The 25,640-nt window shown below is 38.5% G+C and overlaps 1 protein-coding gene across 1 annotated transcript in view; it reads right to left on the bottom strand.

The window, feature by feature from the left end:
- Positions 1-24,272, bottom strand: part of tmem8b (transmembrane protein 8B) — a 243,199-nt gene extending 218,927 nt beyond the window's left edge. Inside the window, exon 1 of the mRNA XM_017695531.2 lies at positions 23,836-24,272. Coding sequence (XP_017551020.1) covers positions 23,836-23,890 — 55 coding nt within the window. The 5' untranslated portion in view covers positions 23,891-24,272. The remainder of the gene's footprint in view (positions 1-23,835) is intronic.
- Positions 24,273-25,640: the final 1,368 nt, after the last annotated feature.

Below are 25,640 nucleotides of genomic sequence, written 5' to 3'. Positions count from 1 at the left end.
CTAAATACTTTTTTAGTGTTTTAGATTTTGTTAGCAATGCAGTGACATACAGGCTCCGGGCACTGAAGAAAACATCTTAAACTGTTAAAAAATGTAAATTATCTTTAAAAGGCCAGTTTTGCTGAGGGCCCCTAAATTGGAGTTATGACATAACTGAAGTTTGAGGAAAGACCATGCCTAAAGCTTCTTCTCACAGAAGCCGTACTGAACTCCGGCCCAAAATTCCTCAGAGTTCACCGCCTCTTATTATCTCATTTACCAAAGTGTGGTCTGCATATGCAAAAGGGGTTTTATAATTGTATGTTATATTATTTTCAGATGACCTGTCTGTTACAAGTTTCTCAAAAGCATCTTCATATTAAAATCATTCAATCGTCCAAGGTGTTTCCTCTCATCCACCCAATGACTGGGATAGGGTTCAGCATGCACCCACTCTCTCTTGAGGTCTGGACTCTGGAGTCAGTCCATCATTTATGAATCATCTTTGTGCCAAGATGCTTTGAGAAACCCAGCCTTGGCTGGTTGTGACAGGATTTAGTTGTTCTTGTGCTGTTTACCTCTAGGTTTGTGTGCTTGATACCAGTAATGTATGCTCTCCAGCTGTTTTGCCATCTGGCTTGTAACTCACTGTGAGGGAAATTCAGTCAAATCTTTTTTTGTAGGTTATCTATTATCTCTCAAAAATTTCATTTATGTAAAGGTAGTATTACTAGAAGAGTTGGCATGATACTGTTTTTTTTTTTGGTCCAAATTGGTAGAAGAAAAAGACTTTATGAACTTGTAAAGGGAGAGTGTATATACACTCAGTATGGTTTTAATATCGGTTTCTGTATTGGAAAAGAAAAAGCAGTGTCATGCTTTAAACATGCACCCACATATTTTGTGTAATGTATATACAAAACTAAAAATGAATCTCTATTTTGGTCATTTTTCAGTTTTTGGCATAATTTGAAAGTACCCATCATCCTTAAATTTTATGATTAATGGGCCAATAGAAATGACCCAAAATGACTTGGAAAAAAGTCTGGTTCCATTGACTTCCATTGAAATCATATACAACATATACACAAACACTACTTCTACATGTCTACAGAGTAAACAAAATATCATGCTCAAACAACCATATGACACACAAAATCACAGCTTTCTTTACTCACTAAAAATTCAACAAAAAGTGAAATATTAGAAGACTTGTGCACAGAGTGTTTTGAAAAGGAAACTTTAGGGCTGTAGCGTAGATGGTGCTGCTAATAAAGACTAACAATTAGTGGCAGGATGGACAGCGCTGTTGACATGCTAGCAAACCCAGCAGAAAAAGTTTTGCCTCACTCTGACTCTGCCTTTGCTTCTGTCTGTCAAAAGCCCCAGTCGCACTCACAGCCTCCTCAACCCACCAGCCGTTCTGCATGGCTGCGGGCAAAGCAGCTGTCAGCCGCTCTCTCTCGCCCTGTCTCTCTCTCTCTATCTCTCTGCTCCGCTCTCCCCATCCACACTCTTTTCTTCCCTAATCCTCCGTCTCCCCCCCACCCCCGAGAACAAATATTGTCCGTACAAGTTCAAATGAGAGAGTAGAAGCTTACACTGCTTATTTATTGATGCCCGCGCAGACACACACAATCTGTTTTTCAGCAGCAGCCCTAACAGCCTTTCTCTTACTCTCCCACACAAATGCTTTCAATATGCCAGGCAAAAAAAAATAAAAATAATAATAATAATTAATCAAACAAAGTGACTGCACTACTCCTACTCCGCATGGGGGTACTCATGTGGTCCCAGTGCCAGCTTTTGTTTGGCTTGTGCCAGATTTGGTCAGGATTAGTACTTCTAATAGCACTGATCTCTCCTAATTCTCATCAATCCTCTCATTTGAAGCAGAGGGTGGGCTACTGAAGAGAGAGAGCAGAACTTTCCGAAGAGCATTTGTCTGTAATGCAGGGGTGGCCAAATGGCAATTTAGCTCAATCTCATCTTAAACCACCAGGTACTCCACTGCTAATACCCTCCACATGTCCAGCAATCGAGAAGGCACTTGTTTTGGACTTCAAAAGTGAAGTTTCACCTTTGAGCACTTGCACTAATTAATGTTTGACAGAGGATGAGGGAAACAGCGCAGTAAACTTTGCTGAAGCCATGTGAAGCACAGGACAGAGTCAGAAGAAAGAGAATGAGAGATAGAGAGAAGAAAGGGGTCCTGACAGAGGATGAAGAGCACTTTTCCCCTGGTGGCAGCTGGTGAGTCAGCGAGGGAGCGGATGTACCGGGGTGAGTGCAATTAGCAAAGCGGCGCTAATGCCAGGGCCACACAGGGAGTGGGGCAGAGGCTGACAGTCTGGCCCTCAGCAACACGGCCTTCACTCGAAAATGCAAGTGTCTGCTTCGCATAATACGACCAAGCATGTTTAGTACAAAATTGAGCGTGCCCTCTCACACTGGAAACTGGAGTTCTCTGCTGTCAATAACATTCACACTAAGCTGCCAGTTTGTATCTGTGCACACTGGCCTGTTTATCAAAAATACCTACCAGGGACTTATTGTGAGACTGATAGTTACATGATCTTCCAATAAAATAAAAAAGAGATAAATAAATCCCAGCAAATCAAGTTCATTCATTTATGAAAACTGCCAAGTTCTAAACTTTGGGTAACAGGTTAGCAAACAGGTTTTTTTTATAAAACTTAACATCATCTTCATTTCCTACTCTTATTAATGAGAAGCAATCATCAGTGATCAGCAAGTGATAAAAAAAACACTTGTACCTTAAATGAGACAGTCATTATCGTTAACATGCTACAACAATGCTATCTAAATCTGTGTCATTCATTACCCATCTGCCACTATATACATGGCTACTTTGTTAGCTCCCATTTACCCTGTTCTTCAGTGGTCAGGACCTCCATAGACCCACACAGAGCAGTTACTATTTGGGTGGTGGATCATTCTCAGTGACACTGACGTGTTGGTGGTGTGTTAGTGTGTGTTCCTCTGGTCTGAGTGGATCAGACACAGCAGTGCTGCTGGAGTTTTCAAATACTGTCAATTCACTGTCCACTCTATTACACTCCTACCTTGTCAGTCTACCTTGTAGATGTAAGGTCAGAAACAAGGCTGATCTTGAGACTTATTAATTGCCCAAATATAATCAGCAAACTTAAAGGGACCACTAATGTAACCCTTAAATTACTATAAATATAACAATGTTCTTGTGGTTATCTGGGTGGGTTTATATGTTAGCCCACAGTGACCAGCCCACTAGAAATCCCCTCAATTTCCCACTCTGACATTAACCTTTACTGCGTCCTTCAAAAAGAGACCGCTACAGGACCACAATAGGTTATATTGTTTTGGTGGTGTAATATTCTCAGCACAACAGGTAGTAGTATGGTCAATGTGCAAGATACAGGGGTCCTGGGGCTTCTAGGACCCTCTAATTGATCTCCTGTTCCTCCTGAATTGAAAACCATTTGTCACTGTGTTTGCACACTGTGAAATTAGACCTCTGCATTTAACCCATTCATGCAGTGAAACACCCACATACATGCACACTAGTGAACACACAGTAAGGGGCATTGAGCACACTTGCCCGGAGCAGTGGGCAGCCCTATCCACGGCACCAAGGTCCAAGGTCATTGTTCATCAAACTTTCTGTTGAGTGACCTTCTGTCTTTGACATTCATAACTAACTATGCAGCAGTGGTCTGCCTCAGGGTGGTGCTGTAGCAAATTAGTTCACCCTGTTGGTCCTTCATAGCCTAACAACTGTAACTATGTGTGAAATACCTTAGAAAAACTTTACCACATGCTGTAGCATTTTTGTAAATCTAAAAGCTAAATCTAAAAATTTCGCAAACGACTAGGGGAAAGAATGAATTTTTTGTCATTTCTCAAACCAAAAACAATTGAGAAGTGTATAAGACCTCAATTAATGTGAAGATCACATTACGAAACTAGAAAAGAGCCTTTTCCAAAAAAGATTTGTTGAACCAAACATTTTGGAGCAATTGAAAGTAGGAACAGTGCCACTAAGGCGAGTAAATTATCAGTTAGCCAAAGCAATGGAGTCAGCCAACATGGGACCCCATAAACCAATGAGCTTGATTTGAGTTAGCCATCTTCTTAGCCATTGAACTCTCTATGAAGTAATTAATTCTAAAAATAGAATTAGAATTTACAGAATCTAAATAGGTTTACATTCTGGTGCATATATTCGTGGCGTGATGGGACTTGGCAACTTTATCTTCATCTGAAAGAATAAATAATTCACTAAACTGTTGTTGGCTTCAGTTGCAAGTGTTAACAGAAACAGAGTGTAGCTCAGTGGGATTGATAACACTTACAGCAGCTACTTCTGAAAGTTGGAAAATGTGAAAAACTCAAGATTTTTTCCATTATTGCTGTTAAAAACACCTTTTTTTATTGTTATTGCCAATGTTTTGTCTGTTCTGTTAGAAATTATTGTAAATTGTGCTGTAAATTATTAAGCTGTTTCCATGCTGACTGGAAGCAAGTTATTCACCCAGAAGTAAAGCAAACCATTATTTTTACAAACATTCTGATTTGGTCTATTGAAGCCTGAGCCCACATATATGCAGTTGATCCCTGTAATGACCAGCTAAAGTCACCAAACAGCAAACAGGACGCAAGATGCCAGTGTAATATAGCCTGAGTCGTACTGATGTCTCTTTGACAAATACACTAACATCAGACATGTCCACAGCTTCGTCAATTACCTTCTTCCTTCTTGTCCCTGGCCGGCTACTTGAGGAGTAACACTGCCCTATAGAATCTTTTTATGGCTCCTTTGCTGCTTTAGCTTTCTAAATGGACTAAATAAACATGATCTGGTAAATGGCTCCAAATTCCATTGCAGGTTTGCACTACAAACTGTCGTTTATCTGCGGGCTCCCTGTGCCTTGTATACCTTATAGATAAGCCTTGACCTGGTGTCATTTTAATTTTCTTGTTTTTTTTATCACGAATGGCAGCTCATGGTTGTGCGAGCTACTGCCAGTTTAATAATGTTGAACCCTGAGATGACAAGGGCGTTGATTAATATGGCAGGTCTTGCTATTGCTGTGTTCCTTTGAGAAGATAATTTCCCCTACTAGGTAATAGGCTACTGCTGCGACAGAGGGCTAAATCCATCAGTGTCTCTGTTGGATAGCTGTCATTAAAATGCCTTTGTGCATAATACTGATACTTGGGAAAACTTCTCAAGCAAACAACCAAATATATGAATACTGCACACCATTGGTTCAGTGTGGGCATGCAATTGAAAACATAACCCAAGCCGTACTCATGAGTTTGAGACCTGACCCGACCTGTTCTGACAAAATGTAGCCAAACCCACTCACATGCACTAACAAAGATCTATTAATGCTTCTTTGAAACAATAAGAAGCTATTCATTTTTTTGTTACATGTGCTTTGAAGTTTGATCACTTTTCGAGGCATCCACAATGTTAATTAAATTAGTTTCATTCTCGTTGGGCCTCATCTGTTCTTCATTAAGGTCCTAAGAAAAAGTCTGTCAGACTCATAATGTGTTCCTTAAGCACAGAATTGTTCATACCTTTGTGCTCGAGTGTAGATTGTGTTATTACCTTAGAACAAATTCCAAATAAGAAAACATTGGTGACTGTCAGAATCTTTGTGAAAATTACATAAGTGGGTTTTAAGAAGAAATTTCTTCTTATGAACATGTTATACAATTTTCTTATAAAGGGGCTCTTTATAAACATTTTGGTAAATGTGGTGTGAGAGTGTAAGGTACCTTGTTAAAGTTCAAAGGACATCTATGTATGAATGAATCAATGAATCAATCAATCAAAGATTTTTCAAAGAACTGTACATTCAAGCTAAGTGCTGTTTAAGGACATTTAGTTTTAAGAGAGAATAATCATATCAGAACCATTTTACATGTTATTAAAGGTTTACATCCTGAAAGCAGTGACTCCAGTTTTTGTACAGTAATGCCATCTTTTTGTACAGTGTATGGTACTGTGCAAAAGTCAGATTTCCACCCAAAATGATCATTATGTACAAGTTCAAACTTTTCAGGAGATATTTGTCAGAAGATTAGATAGAAGATAATCTTACATAAGAAAAAACTGAAGTTTCTTAAACTGAATTTGTAAAAGATGTTAAAAGATATAGAGAATATTGCTGTTGTCTGATCAAAACCTCATATCTCTGAAATGGTAACTCTACAGGATGAGGAAAAAACATACTTTACTTTAAATGTAAGTCAATGGAACTGGACCTCAAGTCATTTTGGGTCATTTATGTTGGTCCATTCATCATATACACACAGTGTAAAGGACCATGGATACTGAAAAATGACAAAAATGGAGATGCAAGGTTTTGTTCTGACAAAAGTGATATGGTACTTCAAACAAAGAAGATAGTGTTCTCAGTACAACAGAATTCTGGCCACTCCAGAGCCCAGACCTCAACAAATGAATGCATTTGAGATCACTAGGATCATGAAAATCAAAAAATGCAACCACCTTCTGAGAACTTTAGGAGCATGGAAACGTATCCCTGCAGATTTCTTTGAAAATCTGAAAGCAAGTCTCTTGAGCAGAATAGAAGCTTTAAAGGCACAGATTGTACACACTAAATACTGAAAACAAACTCTATTTAGTTGTTGAGAAGTCAGTGTCATTTTCTATATAATGCATTCAGTTTTTTACTGATGCTGACAAATGAATAATTTGTATTTAACTGCTGTTTTGACTGTAAATTACAACCCCAATTCCAATGAAGTTGGGACATTGTGTGAAACATAAATAAAAACAGAATATGATGATTTCATATTCCATGATTTCATGATTTCATATTTCATGTTCACCTGTTGAATGTTCCAAACAGGTGTTTTTTGAGCATTCCTCAACTTTCCCAGTCTTTTGTTGCCCCTGTCCCAACTTCTTTGGAACGTGTTGCAGGCATCAAATTCAAAATGAGTGAATATTTGCAAAAAACAAAGTTTATCCGTTTGAACATTTAAATATCTTGTCTTTGTAGTGTATTCAATTCAATATAGGTTGAAAAGGATTTGCTAATCATCTTATTCTGTTTTTATTTATGTTTTACACAACGTCCCAACTTCATTGGAATTGGCGTTGTAAATAAATAAATGAAGGGTGGTCTCTGACATGTGCACAGACCTACTTCCAAGTATTTATCTGGAACCAATTGTAGTTGCAAGCAAGGTTGTTTATGTACTACAGCCTTTCGAACTTTGATGCATGGCCATAGTGGCTCCTGAGTAATGAGTCATGCATTCTGATTAATGGTGGGGTTAGGGATCCTGTGTCCTGCACTCTATCACTGTCCCTCTGGCTGCAGGACACTGCCCATGTCTTCTTCTTGCACTCAATTTCTACAGATTTTAGCATGTTCTATCCTGGTCACAGCATCTGATGCATGGAGACACAGAAAGAAGTCCAGTGGGGTGGACAAATCCACGATATGACTCAATATGAGTCGCGTGAACCGACAGATTGCCAGGCAGTCTGTTCTGTCCTTATGAACATTTTGTAAACACAGGAAGGGAGCCTCTCTGCATCAGCTGCTTTCTGAAAGAGAATTATGGCGCGTTTCTCCTATGAATCATTGAGCGAGGTCAAAGGCAGGAATGGCAGTGTAGAGTAATGTTTGATACTTCAGTCTTGCACTGACCACTTTATTAAATGACAGCCTCTTCTGGGGACTATCAACACTGACCACTCAAATTCTTCATTACATTAATGGTGTATTATATTATTGATACCTGCAGTGGTGTACCCATCACTTGTACTGTACTACTCTGCAATTTATAGAAATTAGCACCATTATATTTACATTCCTATATTTTTACTAATATATTCTCATTGCTGTCCTAACAAAACTTCAGATCTCCAAAATGATAACAACAGAAGGAAAAAGTGTTCTTAACTTTAATGTATATTAATGTAATGAGATGTAATGAGAAATGAGTGACTCTGGGTCATTTCTATTTATCTTGAAATTTCCAAACAATGTAAAGGCCAGCTGGGGTTCTCACATGTGTTATGATAATTGGATGTGATCTGTCATATCTGTCATTGTGTTGAGGCAAAGTCTGCATTCCTCATGGAGTCGATACAGTCATCTCCCTGTTAATGTCTGCACCTACAGCCATGTCTCTCCCTCAAAGACAAAGTCTTTTAAAGTGATTGATTCTGGTAGTTTTATTGGTTTGAATATAGTAGTTGTATTGTTTCCTAATTTGAAGTATTAAATAATGAGAAATATGCATGTTGGTTGTTGCCTATATATGCACACCAGTTATTCAATATTAGTGTAATTGAGATTACTAGTCTCACTAAGTTATTATCATGTAAACAGCACAGCTCAGTTGTCATGGTCCAACTAACTCTTAGCCAATCTTAGCTTAACCGGATTAAGCCAGACTATTCAGGATTTAGACATATAAATGCTTATCTATATTAAGAGCTGCCAAGTTGGTTCAGACTCCTGAAATATGTTCTGTTTGTGTCTTTGTGCTTCTTAATGGTTTGTTCATGAGATGTCTGATTATGTCCATCCACCTTGTTGCTGGTTGTTACCTTCAGTTGTTCCAAGAGCAATTGTCTTTTCCAGGTTCAGTTTAGTCATCTGGGCTTCAAGTGAGAGGTGAGGCTTGTTTTGGTCAAGGATCCATTTGTTTGTTGTTATAGCTGTTCAAAGGAAAGTGCTCTCCATGCTGCTTTTGTGCTGTCTAGCTTTCATGTCCATAAAGAAGCATAGCCTGGACAATTCTGTCATTTGTTTGTAAAGACAAGTCAATACATTTGAAAATCCTTTCATGCTCTGCTTCAATTAGTACAATAAATATGTTCCCTACCATTCAAGTAATTTGCAAGTGATAAAATGAAAAAGCATACACCCCCCCCCCCCCCCCCTTGTTTCCATTAATCTTCCTTTTCACCAGTAAACTCTTAAAATCACGGGCTTATTACACACTGAGGCTTATTATTCACTAACTACAAGGACTTCAACGCAAACTGGCTGCGCTATTCTTAGGTCATCGAAGTGTGTAATAAAATTGTCCATTTAAGGGGTTAAAATATGGTGCAATTTCCTGCAAAAACAAGCAAACAAACACCATTGCCACAATAGCTTTGGTTTATCTATTGAAAAAGTTGTGCTTGACTTTATGTATAACTAACTTTTTTTCCTGAATTGCCCATAAACTACTGATTTTTGTTGACATTTTGTTACTTTGTAGCAAAATGACAGCTTTATGAGACCCAAAAGATGAAAGGGCTGTGCTTTTGCAGAGAGGAAGAGACGTCCCTCATGTTAAATGTTCTGTAATAGATATCATTATATATTTAAATGGAATGAGAAAAAAGGAAGGCAGATTTGCGTAAACTTGGAGTCACACTGTACAGTCAGACTATGGTGGCGTACACAGAGAAATGGGCTTGTCTTTATACATCTCTTGTAAACATCTTGACTCTGCCCAGTTAGTAGGTCCGTTGTGTGCATGTAAACATAGTTATTGATGCCTTGAATTGTGCTAATGCCTGATGTTCAACACCAATTGCAGGGGGAGCAAGGCTATTTAAGGGAACAGAAAATGTATTTTCTTATCCATTTAACTCGATTTCTGATGCAGTTTAAGCTTTATGTTAGATAAATGTTTCTTTGTTTGGCGTAAGCCTTGGTCATCACATCATTCTGTAACGGATATTCCCACATGGGCTCAGGAACACTTCGGAAAACCACTGTCAGTGAACTCAGTTCGTCGCTCCGTCTACAAGTGCAAGTTAAAACTCTGCCATGCAAAGCGAAGCCACATATCAACAACACCCAGAAACGCCGCCGGCTTCTCTGGGCCCGAGCTCATCTGAGATGGACTGATGCAAAGTGGAAAAGTGTCCTGTGGTCTGACGAGTCCACATTTCAAATTGGTTTTGGAAATCATGGACGTCGTGTCCTCCGGGCCAAAGAGGAAAAGGACTGTCCGGATTGTTATCAGCGCAAAGCTCAAAAGCCAGCATCTCTGATGGTCTGGGGGTGTGTTAGAGCCCATGGCATGGGTAACTTGCACATCTGTGAAGGCACCATTAATGCTGAAAGGTACATACAGGTTTTGGAGCAACATATGCTGCCATCCAAGCAACGTCTTTTTCAGGGACGTCCCTGTTTATTTCAGCAAGACAATGCCAAGTCACATTCTGCACGTGTTACAACAGCATGGCTTCATAGTAAGTAGTACTAGACTGGCCTGCCTGCAGTCCAGACCTGTCTCCCATTGAAAATGTGTGAAGCATTATGAAGCACAAAATGCAACAATGGAGACCCCGGAGTGTTGAACAACTGAATTTGTACATCAAGCAAGAATGGGAAAGAATTCCATGTCAAAGCTTCAACAATTAGTGTCCTCAGTTCCCAAACGCTTATTTAGTGTTGTTAAAAGCAAAGGTGATGTAACACAGTGGTAAACATGACCCTGTCCCAACTTCTTTGGAACATGTTGCAGGCATCAAATTCAAAATGAGTGAATATTTGCAAAAAACAAAGTTTATCTGTTTGAACATTAAATATCTGGTCTTTGTAGTGTTCAGTTGAATATAGGTTGAAAAGGATTTGCAGATCATCGTATTCTGTTTTTATTTTTGTTTTACACAACGTCCCAACTTCATTGGAATTGGGGTTGTACATGTTGTTCCTGTTGCATTATTTTTGTAGTAGACCTCAAAATCTTTTGTCACTGCTCCAATTCCCTGGGACCATGCTTCTTCCATTGGCCATGAGTCAAGCACTGAAGGTTCAAGCTTCATGGTTTCTGATACCATGTCAAGGTTGGTACTAACTAGACCTAATGGAACTTGGTGGTGCTCTCCTCTGTGTTGCATAACACTTGCAGCTGAAGCCAACAAGTACTTAGTAAATGTAGTTTAAGTAAGGATAAATTCACCAAGCAGTGTTATATCACCAATAAGTGGACACACAAAAGTAAACTAGAATGGTATGTGGATATATTGTTTGCTAATTTTACAATAGTTATTTTTAAATATTTTGCAAAGGAGCAAACACATACACTATTAGTATTTGTTAGCCCCCACACAATGGGTGTTTTTGCTCATATTTTCAAAAATTGTTTGATTCTGTACATGATTCCTAAATAAAAGAGCTGAAGACATACCCTTAAGGGGACCACTCCGGTGACATGAGGGGTACCGCCTCAGTGACAGTCTGGTGCTTTGTTCTGGGAGTGTATGAGCCAATAACAATAACTAGCAAGCAAGTATAATTTTTTTTTTTTTTTTTTTTACGGCATTTGGCTGATGCTCTTATCCAGAGCGACTTACAATTTGATCATTTTTACATAGGTAGGCCAAGGCGGTGTTAGGAGTCTTGCCCAAGGACTCTTATTGGTTTATTATAATTAGTCAAATTATACACTTTTGAATGGCATAAAATGACCAAAAAGACAGTGAAATTATTAATCACAGCTATTATGATGGTACAGCAGTCTTTTAAGTAGACAAAAAAGTTCTATTGGCTTTGATTTGGGTCAGTGCCTGTTTTTGAGTGTGTCTCAGTGTCTTATAGTGCACTTATTTAAATGAACTATACATAGTCATTGTCTTGGTCTTTCATGTATGTTGCAACGAGGTCCTGAAGGAACGCAGATTTATTCCATTGTTTTTTGCTTAAAGATGGGTTGACGGTAAAATTCTCAGTAGCTCATTAATGCATGAAAGTCCCTGAACTTCTCATCTGTCACATCTTTATTACAGTGGATCTCGAGCCCACTCTACATTGCATATTTTTGTGCTTTCCCTGCTCTTACACATCTGATTCAACCCACAGAGGGCTTGGTAATTAGCTGATTAGCTGAATCAGGACAGTTAGAACAGGGAAAACACTTAAGTGTGCAGAGCAGCGGGAGCCCCAGGACTGGGATTGAATTCCATTGCTTTATACATAGCACACCACAGCTTTTTAGCCTGTCAGCCTGCTGATGATATTTTTCTTAGTGCTTTAGCATTTAAGAAAAGAATGCTTTCATTGAAATCTTTGATTGATTATTTTTTTTTTTTTTTTTTTTTTTTTTGTGATGACCAGATTGATTTCAAGGAATTGTCAAATGAAGAGAAAGGGCCTCAGGACATTTTTGCTTGTTTTATTTCTCAGTAAAAGCATAAAGCCAGGAGCCTGCCCTTTACACATTCTGCAGACACTGGGAGATCAGTTTAGATGTGTCAGAAGTTTAGGTTACTTTGTATATTCAAGTGCTGACAAAGAATGAAAAATTGCAAACGTTCACAAGGCAGAATATGTTTTCAACGTCATTATGAAGCCAGTAGTTCCAGTTGTAAATTCTGACTGTCTGAGCCACTTTTATAGCTTCTGTAAAACCACACACATCAACTGAATTCTGCAAATTACTAAAGTCACTGCTGCTCATTGAATAAGCTTTGATCATTATGTTGTTTACTGCCTACTGTTAGCAAAATAAGTTGCTTTGCAGACTAATTTTTTATAGCATTGCTGTTAATAATGCGGAAAATGCTGTAAATGTAATATTGTAGTATAGTAAGTATAAAACAATTTACAAAAGCATACTGTTCTCTTAAATTACAGTATGCTTACTGTAACAGTAACACTGCTGGTCAAATGATATTTTATTGAACACACTTAAATATGCCTTTTTTCTGCAAATTTTTATATCTTTGCTGAGATTTACATATTGGTAAAAGAATATAACATCTAGAATATAACGGAATATAATGTGTTATATTATGCATACAATAGGCATTTTTTATTTTTTCTTTCCAATATGTTAAATGTAGCTAATAAACAGTAATTCAGCCTCAAAACATGCAGAAAATCCACAAAACATTTAACTTGAGCAGGGGTGCCTAAATATGCCTGTATATGTAAAGTTTACTTAGATGTGTACTTATATAAGAGGTGGAGTCAGTAGGTTGTTATTGTGGGTAGAGTTATAGGTACAGTGTTTGTAGTGTTTCCACCATTAGGTGGTGTCTGCGTTGCAGCATTGTTATTGAAAAATTGTATATTTTATCATGTTGTGTTATCATTTGTACTTAACTGGGCTGAAATCACTGTAGCGCATGGCATAGTTTACCTGGGTAGGTGCACTGAGAGCATATCTTACCAGCGCACGTTTTGCAGAGAGGACTGCAGAGGGCTGTACAGCCGGAGCAACTTGAGGTTAAGTGGATTGCATGGAAGTGCAACTGCAGTGCCCCAATACAAGAGAACTCGCTGGCCTTCAGCACTCCAGTATAAGGATCATATCCCATGAAACACATCTGTGGTAAACTGATCACTAGTCAATAGCCCCGAAGACTGAGCTAGCTACCTGTAGCAATCTCTGTGTGTATGTGTATTCTGTGTATCCTAATATATGGTGTGCAAATATTACAAAAACAAAACATTGATGTATCTGGCGCAGAGCACTAGACATGATCATATGAAAAACAAATAATGGAAAGTAAAAAAAATTCTAATAAGAAATGTCCGGACCAAATATCTTAAATAACGACAAAAAACGAGTTCAATCACCTAAGCAATATTCAATAAACTTAATAAACATTCAGTAAATCAAATAATATAGTAAACATACATGTACACTACCATTCAGAAGTTTGGAATTGGCATTATGTACCTAGATACATAATTTTGTTGCAGAAATATGGTATAAAATGATTCTAATAAGAATTAACTTGCAATACAATGAATATAGAACATTTTTAAAAAGCAGTGACCACATATCTCATCAAATAGCTATTTACAGTCATTTTACTTGAGGTAATTACTATAAGTAAATCATTTTTATTTATTATTTGATACACCTTTACCAAAATTTGTTCTATATAGTAACAATAAATAACTTGTAATAATAGTTGAACCCACACAAACACACACACAACGTCTAAGCTGTTTCTCCTTCTGGGTTGTGGGGGGTTCTGGAGCCTATCCCAGCTGTAATCAGGCAAAAGGCAGGATGCACCCTGGACAGGTCGTCAGTCCATCGCAGAGCAATAGTTGAACCTTTTATGTTGCAATATAGAACCATTTATATTTGTATATGTAACATGTAGAAGAACCATTTAACCATGTATAGAATCAACTACACATTCAAATGGTCCTTATATCTATGACCATTGCAGTTACTAAAGAACCCTTTCAGAACCATTTCTAAGGGTGCTCTAATTTTTGTTTAAAAATGAATGAATACCTCATTATTATTGAGTACCAATGATTATATGAGAACATACTTTGCCGATTGAGTTTTTGACATAATTTGAAAATGAATGTTGGCCTTTCTATTGTGTGTAAATTTCATGATGGATGGACCAAAATAAATGACCAAAAATTACTTGGAAAAATGTCTGGTTCCTTTGACTTGCATTGAAAATAATATATGTTTTTTTTTTCTTCTCCTGTAAAGTTAACATTTTGGAGATATAAAGTTTTCTTCCGACAGCAGCAATATATATATATACTTCCACACATTAAAACCTTGCTAGTGACTTCTTAATAGGCAACACTACACTTTTCAAATCAATGCCTCAGGTTTCTCTCTACTGATACATTTGGTTCATGACACTAGTGTCTTGATTCTGAAGTGCAGAGCAATCACCATGCACATATTCTATCATTAAAATGCAGAATGTGCTTCTGTGAATCTGGTATTGATTTATTGTTGTTTTTTTTTTTATATAGCTTTGGGCTATACTTCTGCCACCTTTTAATCGCCCCTGCCACGAGTCGGTCACACTCTTGGCTCAGACATCTGAAAACCAATGCTGCTTCACTGGATGCCTCCCACTGTCAGAGTTCCCGCAAACTGAGCGCGCGCAGAGCCAGACTTCCATTAGTTCCTGGTGAATATAAGATTAGCAAGTTGGTGCGGCACAATATTGAATTATGTGCTGGCGTTGCATCAATCAGCAAGCTGCGAAGCCTGACGAGCTGATCAAGGTTGTGCAAAGCAAAGATGCCCTAAATCCCCCCCCTGTGGGACTATAGTGGCGCCGTTCATCTCGCCGCAGTTTTAATTGGTCCTGGACAAATAAAGGTGATATGCAGCTTAACAACTGAATTAACAACTGGTTTTTAGGACATCAAAGTCATCCGGGAATCAGGAACCACTTCTATGTTTCTGTTCTCCATAGAAACGTCCTAGCACTACACTGAGAAATGTGGACATTGTTTAACATTACATGCTTTGAAAAGGGATTCTTCATCAGTGCTTTAAGGCTGTGGTCATATAAAGAACTGTGACAACTCAAAGAGCCATTTGAGTGTTTTTTTTCTGTCAAAGAAATTATATATTTTCAAAGAACCATTTTAAAAAGGTTCTAGCAACAAAAGGGTTACAAGTCAGAGAACCTTTATTTGGTACCATACAATCTTAAAAATAAAGGTACCAGATCGTTTAGAATAACCTCTTTTGATTCTCTAAAGAACCTTTCAGTGGATGGTTCTTTAGCGAACCATTTTTGAAAATGAGAGTGTGAAGAATGCTTTAAAACTTTAGAAAACATCCACATGATGTAAATGTTCTAAGAGGAACCCTTTAATTAGTGGCGAACAATTCAAATTAGGGTACCTTTAAAAAGGTTCTTCACACTCTCCAATTCCTTTTCAGACATTGTTCTTTTATGGTTCTTCTATCACATCCCTTAAAAACCTTTAAGTGGACCTTTCTTCAAGAGAGCTCTTTGCTAAGGGTGAGTAGGGTGGTAAGTTACTAATAAGATGTGCAGTCAAAAGGTTCCTAAAGGTTCCTCAGTAAATGACTCTTGGCTAATACGTACAGATCTAGAGAAGACCTTTAGCTGGTATAGAACGTTTTCATTATGTGGAGGTTTTTTCACTTCTAAAAGGTTCTTCACATTTGCACATCCCATTTAGAAAAATGTTTTTATAAAGAGCAGTGCAATTGGTTCCTCTATTTGGCAGGAAAAAACCCTATTGATGCCTTTGTTTTGCATAGGGTGGGCACTCCAGAACCTACAGATTGAACAATGCTTTTCTTTACATCCATTGGTCAGTTCAAACATGCTAGTGTTACTTGTCCAGGAATTTGTCTGAGAAACTGCAATCAACAAGCATCAGGAAAGAACCACCATTTTCCACCAAAATGTCATTGATTAATATCATTTGGCATTAAAATATTAGACAAACATTGATTAATAATGTGAGGCATGTGAAGACTCAAGAACAGTGACGCAAAAAGGGGGTATGCAGCGTATGCGGCGCATATGGGCGCTGCACTAGAGGGGCGGCAAAACGATGCCGGAAAATTATTTCTAGTCTGCATTTTCTGTAAGAGCCGTTTGTTCAAGTCTGATAATACACATCAAAAAACAGCACAGCACTAATCAGGCGCCCATCCACTCCGTCCCCACCCTCCTGTCATTTGCTCCCAAACACAGGCGCTTGAGAACGCGCCCCATAGGGAACGGAAGAGGGAGAGAGAAAAAGATGTTGTAGGGATGAAGAAAAGCTTCTCAAAGTGGTTGAAAGACAGCAGGTTGGTCAGTTTATACGCTTTATTCACCTACGTCACCTTTGTCTACCAAAACGAGACTGTAGGGTACGAAAGTAGCGTTGGACCACTGGGTTCTAGCAAAGCTGCCTCACTGCTGCGTTCCCAAATGCACTTATTCAAAAATAAAGGAATCTAATAGAGGTCAAACCTTCCATAGTTTCCTTAAAGATCCCGTACTTCACCATGAATAGATTCACACAATCAGAAGAGATCGCCTTTTCAGTTTAAGATGTATGTTACTGTGCTAGCTAAGGCTAGCCATATTAATATTACCCAGCCAGCCAGATGAATGACAGCAGTGAGGCAGCAGGCTAACGCTAAAGCTAAACTTGGTTCTCCAGCTACGACCTGATTAACCCTGAACTGGTTATTTTCTCGGTTTAACTTCAAAACGAGTGACATTAATCAAGCCATAGCTCTTTATAGTAGCCTGTTTAGCTAGCTAGCCTAGCTAGTCAACATTCTAGTTAATACCCTAACCGTGGCGGCCTGGTCTAAGCTCAGCTCGCTGGTGGCACTAAATCATCTTAAACTCTTAGTTTCTAGCCACATTCAGACACATTCAGCCTGTAACTGTTTTAGTTGAGTTTTCCTTTACATTTTTATTTATTTTGTCATTTTATTTATTTAATTTTCTGTTTTACCTTTTTATTTATTTTATTCCATACTTTTCGCCTTTTACCTTTTTATTTCATTTATTTCTTCCTTTTATTTATTCTGTCTTCTGTTTTACTGTTTATTTTATTTCCATAATTTACTTTTTTATATAAACTTGGTGTTTTAACCCTCTTTCTTTGTGCTTATATTTTATTATTCTAATTATTAATCTCTATTTTATTGCGTTACATTTTAGCCTGTCCACTTATCAGTTTATTCTGAATTATTTTATTTCTTCTTAATTAAATCCTCATTGCTTGTTTTTTGCTCTTACCATTTAATTTGTATTCTGTTTATAAAGTTCCTTATTTTAGCTTGCCTGCTTAAATATTTGATTTTAATTTTAATTTTTTTCAGTCACTTTAAGTTAAGGGGCGGTGTTTTTTGGGGGGGCGCCAATAATATGTTTGCATCCACCTCAGAAAGTATGTAGTTGCACCCCTGCTCAAGAACAGTGGACAGTGTTAGAAATTGCCTTTGTTTTTCCCAGTGGTCAGCTTAAACATGCTGGTTTAATTGGTCCAGGAAACCAAAGTGGTGTAGGAAGCCAATGACATGTAGCTTTGTAAACTGATCTGTCTGTTTAATGCGATTTTTGTTCTAGCGTGTCAAGAGCTAAGCAGTGACTGGGCACAGATACACCAGACAAACAATAATGTGTCACATCCTGAAATGAGCTGATTCATCACCCATTCCAAACATAGTAAGATCTTCCGTTCTCCATACAAATGTCCTGCTTATGCAAATTTTGCTTTAAAATACAAACCAGAATGGACGTATAATATTTGTATGTGTGGTACCCTGGTGATGAAATGTGGAAACTCAAAAGCAGCTCAAAAGCTTGAAAATGTCTTTGGCTGTGACTGAAATGGATGTCTACTCCCTCATTGGTTTTGTGGTATAGGGGTGGACTATTTAGTTTACTAAAAAGAAGTTTTAAATGCTGGAATCAATAAATTAAATCAGAAGGTTTATCATTACATTAGACTTTAAATGAAAATAACAGCACAGTTCCAAACTAGCCTATACAAATATGCTTTTAATCCAGATTTAAAACCCTTTGTCAAAGCATTCCTAATGTTCTCTGGAATGCTATTCCAAAGTTTAGGTGATATATATAAGAAAATGATCTTCTACTGAGCTGTAAGGGATCTTGGGGTTTTCAGCTGGGCAAATGTGGTCTGGACAGGCTATGACAGATTACCAAGATACACAAGCTCCATTCAAAGCTGTAGTCAATGCAGACCTTGTAGTTATTGCAGAACTTAACAGGAAGCCATTGTAAACTGAATAAAACCAAAATAACGGGCCCAAATGTTCTTTTCCTGGTAAGCAGGTTGCTGCAGTCTAGACTAGTTGGAGCCTGTTTAGACAATTAGCCAATAACACATTACAGTAGTCTAATCTATTAACATAACCTAATTTCTCAGCACCAAATTTCCTCTGTCCACTGTATAGTAACAAGAGTCTCACAATGCACTTTGATATGTATTACGCTGATAAAGCAATCTATGATAATCACTAGTTACAAATGCATTTTGGGGGATTGTAGTGTCCACAAAATCACACTGGAGTTCCATTTTATGAATCAAATACCAAGTGGAAAAATAGCTAATGTGGTCAATAGTACAGCAAAACACAAATAGGCATACATTTTGGTCATAGCCAGAGTTTTTTTCAGGGGTCAACTTAAGCATGTTGGCTTTACTTGGCCCTTTTCACTGGTCCAGGAAACCAAAACTTTCTGTAAAATGAGCTATGTGTGGCATTGCTGTCAGTCCGACTGTTGTTACTGTCACAAAAAACACAATGATTTTTGTCCACAATGATTTTTTAAATGGACCATTTATATAATTGCATTCATTGTGAAATTTACACACAATGTGGAGAACAGCTGTTTTTCAAATAATCCAAATTATTTCAAAGGATTATTGTCCTGTACATAAAAGGCTTCAGCAAGGCTTCTATTCTTCATAGAAATGACCAATGTCTACATTAAATGATGAGAAAAGTTGGCACTGTTAAAAAGCAGTAGGCATGCCATGTTACTGACAAGACAATCTTTGAAAATGTCTTTTTTTTTCGAGTAAGGAATATTTCCAATTCCTAGGCAGTGAGCCAATTTGCAGCTGACTGAAAATGTAAAAATGGCTCTGCAGCCAATGTTTACACATTTCCCCTAATCATCAGACACTTTCAAAATCCTGTGATGCACATCATTTTCATGTTTCCATGAAACACCAAATTTCAGGAGAACAGCAAGTTCTCTTAAAAAGAGAAGGACTCAGTAACTGAAATGTCACCTGCCTTACAAACATGGTGGAACATTGATTAGAACAGACCGAGGACCAGCAACAGCAGCAACTTGTTCCTCACTGTCTCCAGCTTAAGAAACCCGGCTCCCACATGTCTCCTTTATAGCCAGTGTTAACACAGCAGACGTGAGTGCTAAGTAATGTTCCTCTGCTTAATGCAAAGCACCTCTTCATGGGTCATTTCTTCGTATAATGGCTTTTCATGAGTGTGCTCCATTTGAGAGGAAAAGGTTTGCTCTCGTCCTCAGCTGTTGAGGTGTAAGAAAAGCAAGGACTTTGGAATCCATCAGCGAACTTCTCTGAGACGTAATGCTTTCTCAGTGAAGTGGCTCCTTTAAAGTTCTTCGGCTTTCAGGCATTCTAGATAAAATCATGAACACCTTTTTGCCTCCTTTTTCATTTTTACAGTTTACAGTTTTACAGTATCAAGGCCAGTATAACAAAGAAAACCGCACTGAAAAAATTCATACCCACAAAGCTTCAAAATAATATAATGCTACTTCAAAGAAATAAGACCAAATGTCAGACATCTGCAAGTTGTATTGCCTGCTTTTCCACTGCACAACTGAATAAGGCATGCCCTCAAGTTTTGATAATATGATGTTAAATTAAAGCTTGCAGCAGCAAAGAGAACAGTTTAGTTAAAGTTGTCAAAAGGGGTTATTTAAAGGAATGTCAATGGAGAGCCACTTGGTTCCCTCCTGACAAAGATTATTTCAATAGATGTTTTCCTAAGAAAGTACTTTTGTAAATGAGATGTTACATTGTAAAATTTTTAAGGTTAAAAATAGGTTCTATTCTCCTAGAGTGGTATAGCGCAGTGCAAAAGTCAGAGACCCCATTTCCCAGTCTAAATAGCCATATTATGTCTTTTCAGGAGATATGTCTGAGGAGAATAGACACAAGATAATCCACTTGCATAATAAAAAAAAGTTACAAAAAAATAGGAAAACAAAACAATACAGGGAGAAAATGGGACTCCTAACAACTGTGCAAGACCTGGTAGACCACCAAAACTTTCATGATCAGATAATTAGTTATGTAATACTGAGAAGCAGAAAATGCAACCAGCTAGTAAGACTGAACTAAGACTGGACATGTGAAAAAATACCCCTGCAGATCTCTTTGGAAAACCTCAAAGCAAGTTTGAAGAGAACTGGAGCAGAAATAAAGGCAAAGAGCACAGACTAAATACTGAAAAAGTTATATAATCGATATGTGTGTGTATATGACTGTCAAAACAACAAAAAAAATCACACAGAGGCCTCAATAACCATATATATATATATATATATGAGGCTTCTGTGAGATTTTCTATCATTTTGAATTCTGCACAGTGCATACAATGAAGCCAGGAGCCATTTATAAAATCGTTATTTTCTAAATCCATGCTCTCTTTCTGCTGTTTGTTTACAATAGCACTTATAATTTAAAAGCTCTACCTGGAGCCTTTTCACTACCTCAGTTTTAAGAATGTCCGATCTCCTGGAGGTTCATCAGCAGTCAGTTGGAACACAGTCTTTGGGTGATCTTGGGTGATCAAGAGTAATCTTTGAATGGACATTTCAACTATATCCCATCCAAAACCGTACGAGCCATTTGAAGATAAAATTACACGAACAGCGTGGCGGCTCTCTCGCTTTCCCCCTTTTCATCCCACACTCTCTCTGTACACGATCCTTCCAAATATGCTACATGCATCAAAAGAGAAAGAAGAAAGAAGGTCAGATACAAGCTCGAACAACCTACAAGACAAAGAGAAAAAGGTACTGCCCACCGATCTTCGTCTATGTCTGGCCCATTGCGGAAGCCTATCTCATTGAACCGTCTCCTTTGGTCTGCTGTGACTCATGCCCTCATGAGACTACATGGCTTATCAGCCGAGCTCCTTTATGTGTGCCTCTGCAGATCACTGCGCTCCTGCTACTCATCGATGTCGCAATCAATGTGAGCAATCGGCAGGACTCTGCCACTTGTTTCTGTACTCCTTCATTGTCGTGTATCAGATTTTGCGCTGTATATCAATCCAGCAATCTTTATGAATCGCCTCGCCATCTGTCTTGATACAAGTCTCCTTCAGCAGCACGCATGTTAATCATTTGCTAGAAGAGATGCTATCTTTCTGTGCTTTGTTGACTACAGAACTGATTATAGGCCCATTTATACAGGGATAACTCATTCGTTCTCCAAAAGAAAATGGGTGTAAAATATATCTGGCCAAATCCAGACAAGAATCGTAATCAGAACCAAACAGATGTGGTGCTATATTGAAAACTCATTCCCTACACTGTCATTTGCAATTGCCCTGACATCAATTTTAAGCCCAGCATATAATAATACTGTTCAATAAGCAGGCCTAACATTTTGGTCTTATTTTACTATGTAAGGCTTCCCATATATTAAACTTCATCTAAGATAACATTCTGTATAATTGTTTTTTAGCCTTTTTTTAGTTTTTTTCAATATTTGTAATATTTGTAGTTTTTTTCGAGAACTATTTGTTGTAAAGGTTTTAGATTTTAGGTTGAAGTTAAAGTTTTAGGGTTAGATTTAATAGAATACATACAACTCAGTCCATTTGCACTGTATTCCATGTAATTATTGAGTAATAATCCTTAGCATCTAATGAAAAATCTTCATTTAAGTCACATTTAATGGACATTTAATTAGTGCACTCTCGAAAGGGTGTTAATAGGGAATTCCACTGCTTTTTCCAAATTTCCCTACAATAATTTCAGCGAGGTGTAAGCAAATCATTCAGAGTGGTTTGTGTGAAATGATCGATTGTAGAGACACGTGATTCAGATTTCTTTCCAGTGATGTTGAAGGCACAACTATAGCCATTTTATTTACTTTCCTACACCGCCAGGGAACCTGCCTGTGATGCTGATAATAATAAAAGAATGCTTATTGATAGAAATGTTTTCTTTTGGGGACCAGTGTGCCTTAAAATGCTCTCCATGTACCAGAATGGCTTTAGAAGACATATGTTTGTGGCCAAACCTTATCAAACCTACTATAAAACAATGCCTCACGCATCAGCCTGTGTATTCATAACCACTGCATGTAATAACTTTCACTGAGGGAGCTTTTAAAGGCATTAAACTCGTCAGACAGTTGTTTATGGACCAGACTAAGTTTGCATTGAAATGATTAAATCAGGTTTTTTTTCTTTTTTAAATCAGTGAAATTCCTCTTTACTGCACTGACAAACTGCCTTTTCCCCATTTAATTTGCATGAATGAAATATGTCAAGTGCTTGCAAAGGAACAAAATGTGTTACAGGAACACACATTTGTCACCAAAGCAAGTTAACTTAAAGAAAGCAACTGTGTTGATGTAACACTTTGTGTGTAACCGCTTGACAATATTAAAGCATGAACCATTTCTTTCAGCATGGATCCAGTAGAGGCTCCAGACGTTCTGACTGAAAGTTCAGTTGCGACTCTCTGACACTGAAACTTCTCTTTTCTTTCACAAGCGCACAGCAGCCAAAGCTAGAACTTCAGATGGGGGAAGAACTGCTCACAAAGAATTTGCTCACACACTGTAAGCACAGTGAAAGCCGACGGTGTGCCTCATTCATCAACGCTGCCTTTCTTGTCGTGCCAGCTTCTGTATCGATGCCATCTGCATCTCTTCACCTTGTAATCCACTCACAGGTGAAACCTACTGTGGCTTTACTGTAGACCCCATTAGACAAGTAAACTCTGCAGCAAACCTAAGAACAGTTCTCACAGCTGTGAATTTGCTGTGTTTAAATAAACGTGTTCCTGGCATTGTTCACATTACTTCACGCAAGGCAGTCAACACAACTTGGCTCTCAAAGCAACGCAAGCAGAAGGGTGGGATGGACAGTCGTGTATTAATGCTGCTGACCGTTCTCGCCAATGCCTGCCGTGTTTACTTTCGCCCATGCTTTTGTCTGTGCACGGCTCGTGCCGTTTAAATAGAAGTGCAAAAGTAGAAAACTAGGGGTAGTGAAGTGCACGCAAATGGTAGCGCTGCCACTCGTCGGGCTCTTGCTTAGCATCACCAACACGGTCCATCTATCTAAGTGGCGAATCGCCGATAAGGATCACTAATTCAAGCATCCGTTCATTATTTACAGCTGTTTATGAGCTCAGCGCGAGCAGACAGGCAGATAAAGACGCCGCGCGCTACGTGGCGAGGCAGAGCGTGCGCGGCGGCACCGCTGAAGCGATCGCGGCGGCTACAGGACTAAAAGTGTTTCAGCACCAGTGCAGTTGGACAGCTCCACCGCATCAAGATAGGAATCTCCCATCCACTCACTCACCTCCGGCGGAGCACAGGCAGGCGGAGAGGAGCAACAGGAGCTGCGCGCGGCCCATGTCCGAGCTGGAGCCTTCAGAAGCCGCCGCGGATCGTGACCGGAAAACGCGGAGTGTTTACCTCCAGCGAGAGCGCGGCCCGTTCGGCTTTTTATATCGCCGTGCTCGTCCACATTTTCACGTCTCGCAGCGGACCAGCTGTTCGCGCATGACGTCATGGAGGGAGGGCGGGGCTGTCGCCTCCTCTTACCGCGCCGCGATTGGCGGACCTGCGCCTCCACTGCGCGCTCATTGGTGGAGGGGGCTGTCGCTCAAACTGGGGACGTGGAGGTGGACGAGCATCTCCCACAGCGCGTAGATTTGCTGGTGCGGATAAATGAGCAGCGTATTCCAGTTCAGGTGTGAAGAAGAAAGGGAACGGCTTTTGTTTGTTTACTTGTTTGTTTTTACATTTTTTTGTGTGTTTTAAGTGATATTTAGATCTTTTGCTCAAGCGATAATGCGGGTAACACAATAGATAGCAAACGCCTTTCTAGCGAGATTAAACATTTCCATCAAGTTTTTCATTAGTGATAGTTAAAGTCATTAAGTCATATAAACTAGTCGGTGTGGGCATCATTAATAGCCCGAGATAGGAAAGATTGACTGTGTTCTTTGAGTAAAACAGAGAAATGGTGCCCCCTACTGGCTGTCCACTAAGTCCACTGTTGTCTTTATCTGTGTTTGGGCTCTCTGAATTAGTTGGCATGTTCAAACACAGACTCAACGATGCAGAAGCATAGGCACCGAAGCAAACTGCTTAAAGCCATTTATCCAGACACTGAGTGTGATTTCGCTTGAATAACATTAGAATGAACTTAAACATTGATGCGCTAAAAAGTACCAAGAACTTATTGTTTTCAAAAAAGTGGTTCATATCTATTGAGGTAGTTTTTAGAATGTAGGCTTCTCCTCAATGTCCCCAGCTGTCACATACTTTTGCATTGTTCATCACAAGCGTACCTGATTTAACCCTTTAAGTAGACAGGGCCCTCAGTGGAACCAAAGTTTTATTACACACTCCAGTAACCCAAAAATAGCTCGATTGCCATTGAAGTCCCTGTAGTTACTGAATAATAAGGCCTAGTATGTAATAACCCAGTGATTTTAAGGGGATTTCAACTTAGTAAAAGCACTGATTTACCAAACCAGCTATGGTATGATAAGTGTAAATAATATCAGGCCTCAGAAATTGTTAAAGAAAATGGTAAAACAAAATCATTTCTTATTGTTTAGTTTTTTTCAGCAAATAAACACATATTACCCAGAAGAAAATAATGAATGGATGCTCCATAATCATTTTTTTTTTCAGAATGTTTTTGCTTTTGTCCTATAAAGTTACCATTTTAGAGTTTTTTGATATAATGAAATATAGGCATTAGCAAGTATCTGTATCTTTTCCACAGCACAGCTTTAATGGATCACCTACACACAGTTCAAATCTGTGAATTATAGGCTCCAAATGGCTTGTCCTGCATATTTCTACTTGTTTCTTATCATTTTTGACTGTTGATGTATAAAACATTTCACACTTCAAACACTTATTTCTGCTCCATCTACGCAGCATGTAGTCACTTGCATGAAGTTATTGCACTGTAATATGGAAAATTAAAACTAAACTCAGGAAATATACAAGAGTCCTAGAATAAACCATCTGAGGCATCTGCAGAACTGTCAAATTAGGATTTATTGAGGTTCAACATCATTATTTCCACTGCACAAAATGTATTCAGCTAATTAAACCCTTTAACTGTAGTAGTATTTACTTATT

Source organism: Pygocentrus nattereri, chromosome 20 (assembly GCF_015220715.1).
Source record: "Pygocentrus nattereri isolate fPygNat1 chromosome 20, fPygNat1.pri, whole genome shotgun sequence".
Taxonomy (NCBI): domain Eukaryota; kingdom Metazoa; phylum Chordata; class Actinopteri; order Characiformes; family Serrasalmidae; genus Pygocentrus; species Pygocentrus nattereri.
Note: the sequence above shows the minus strand (reverse complement) of the source record. Positions and strands in the feature narration are given on the sequence as shown.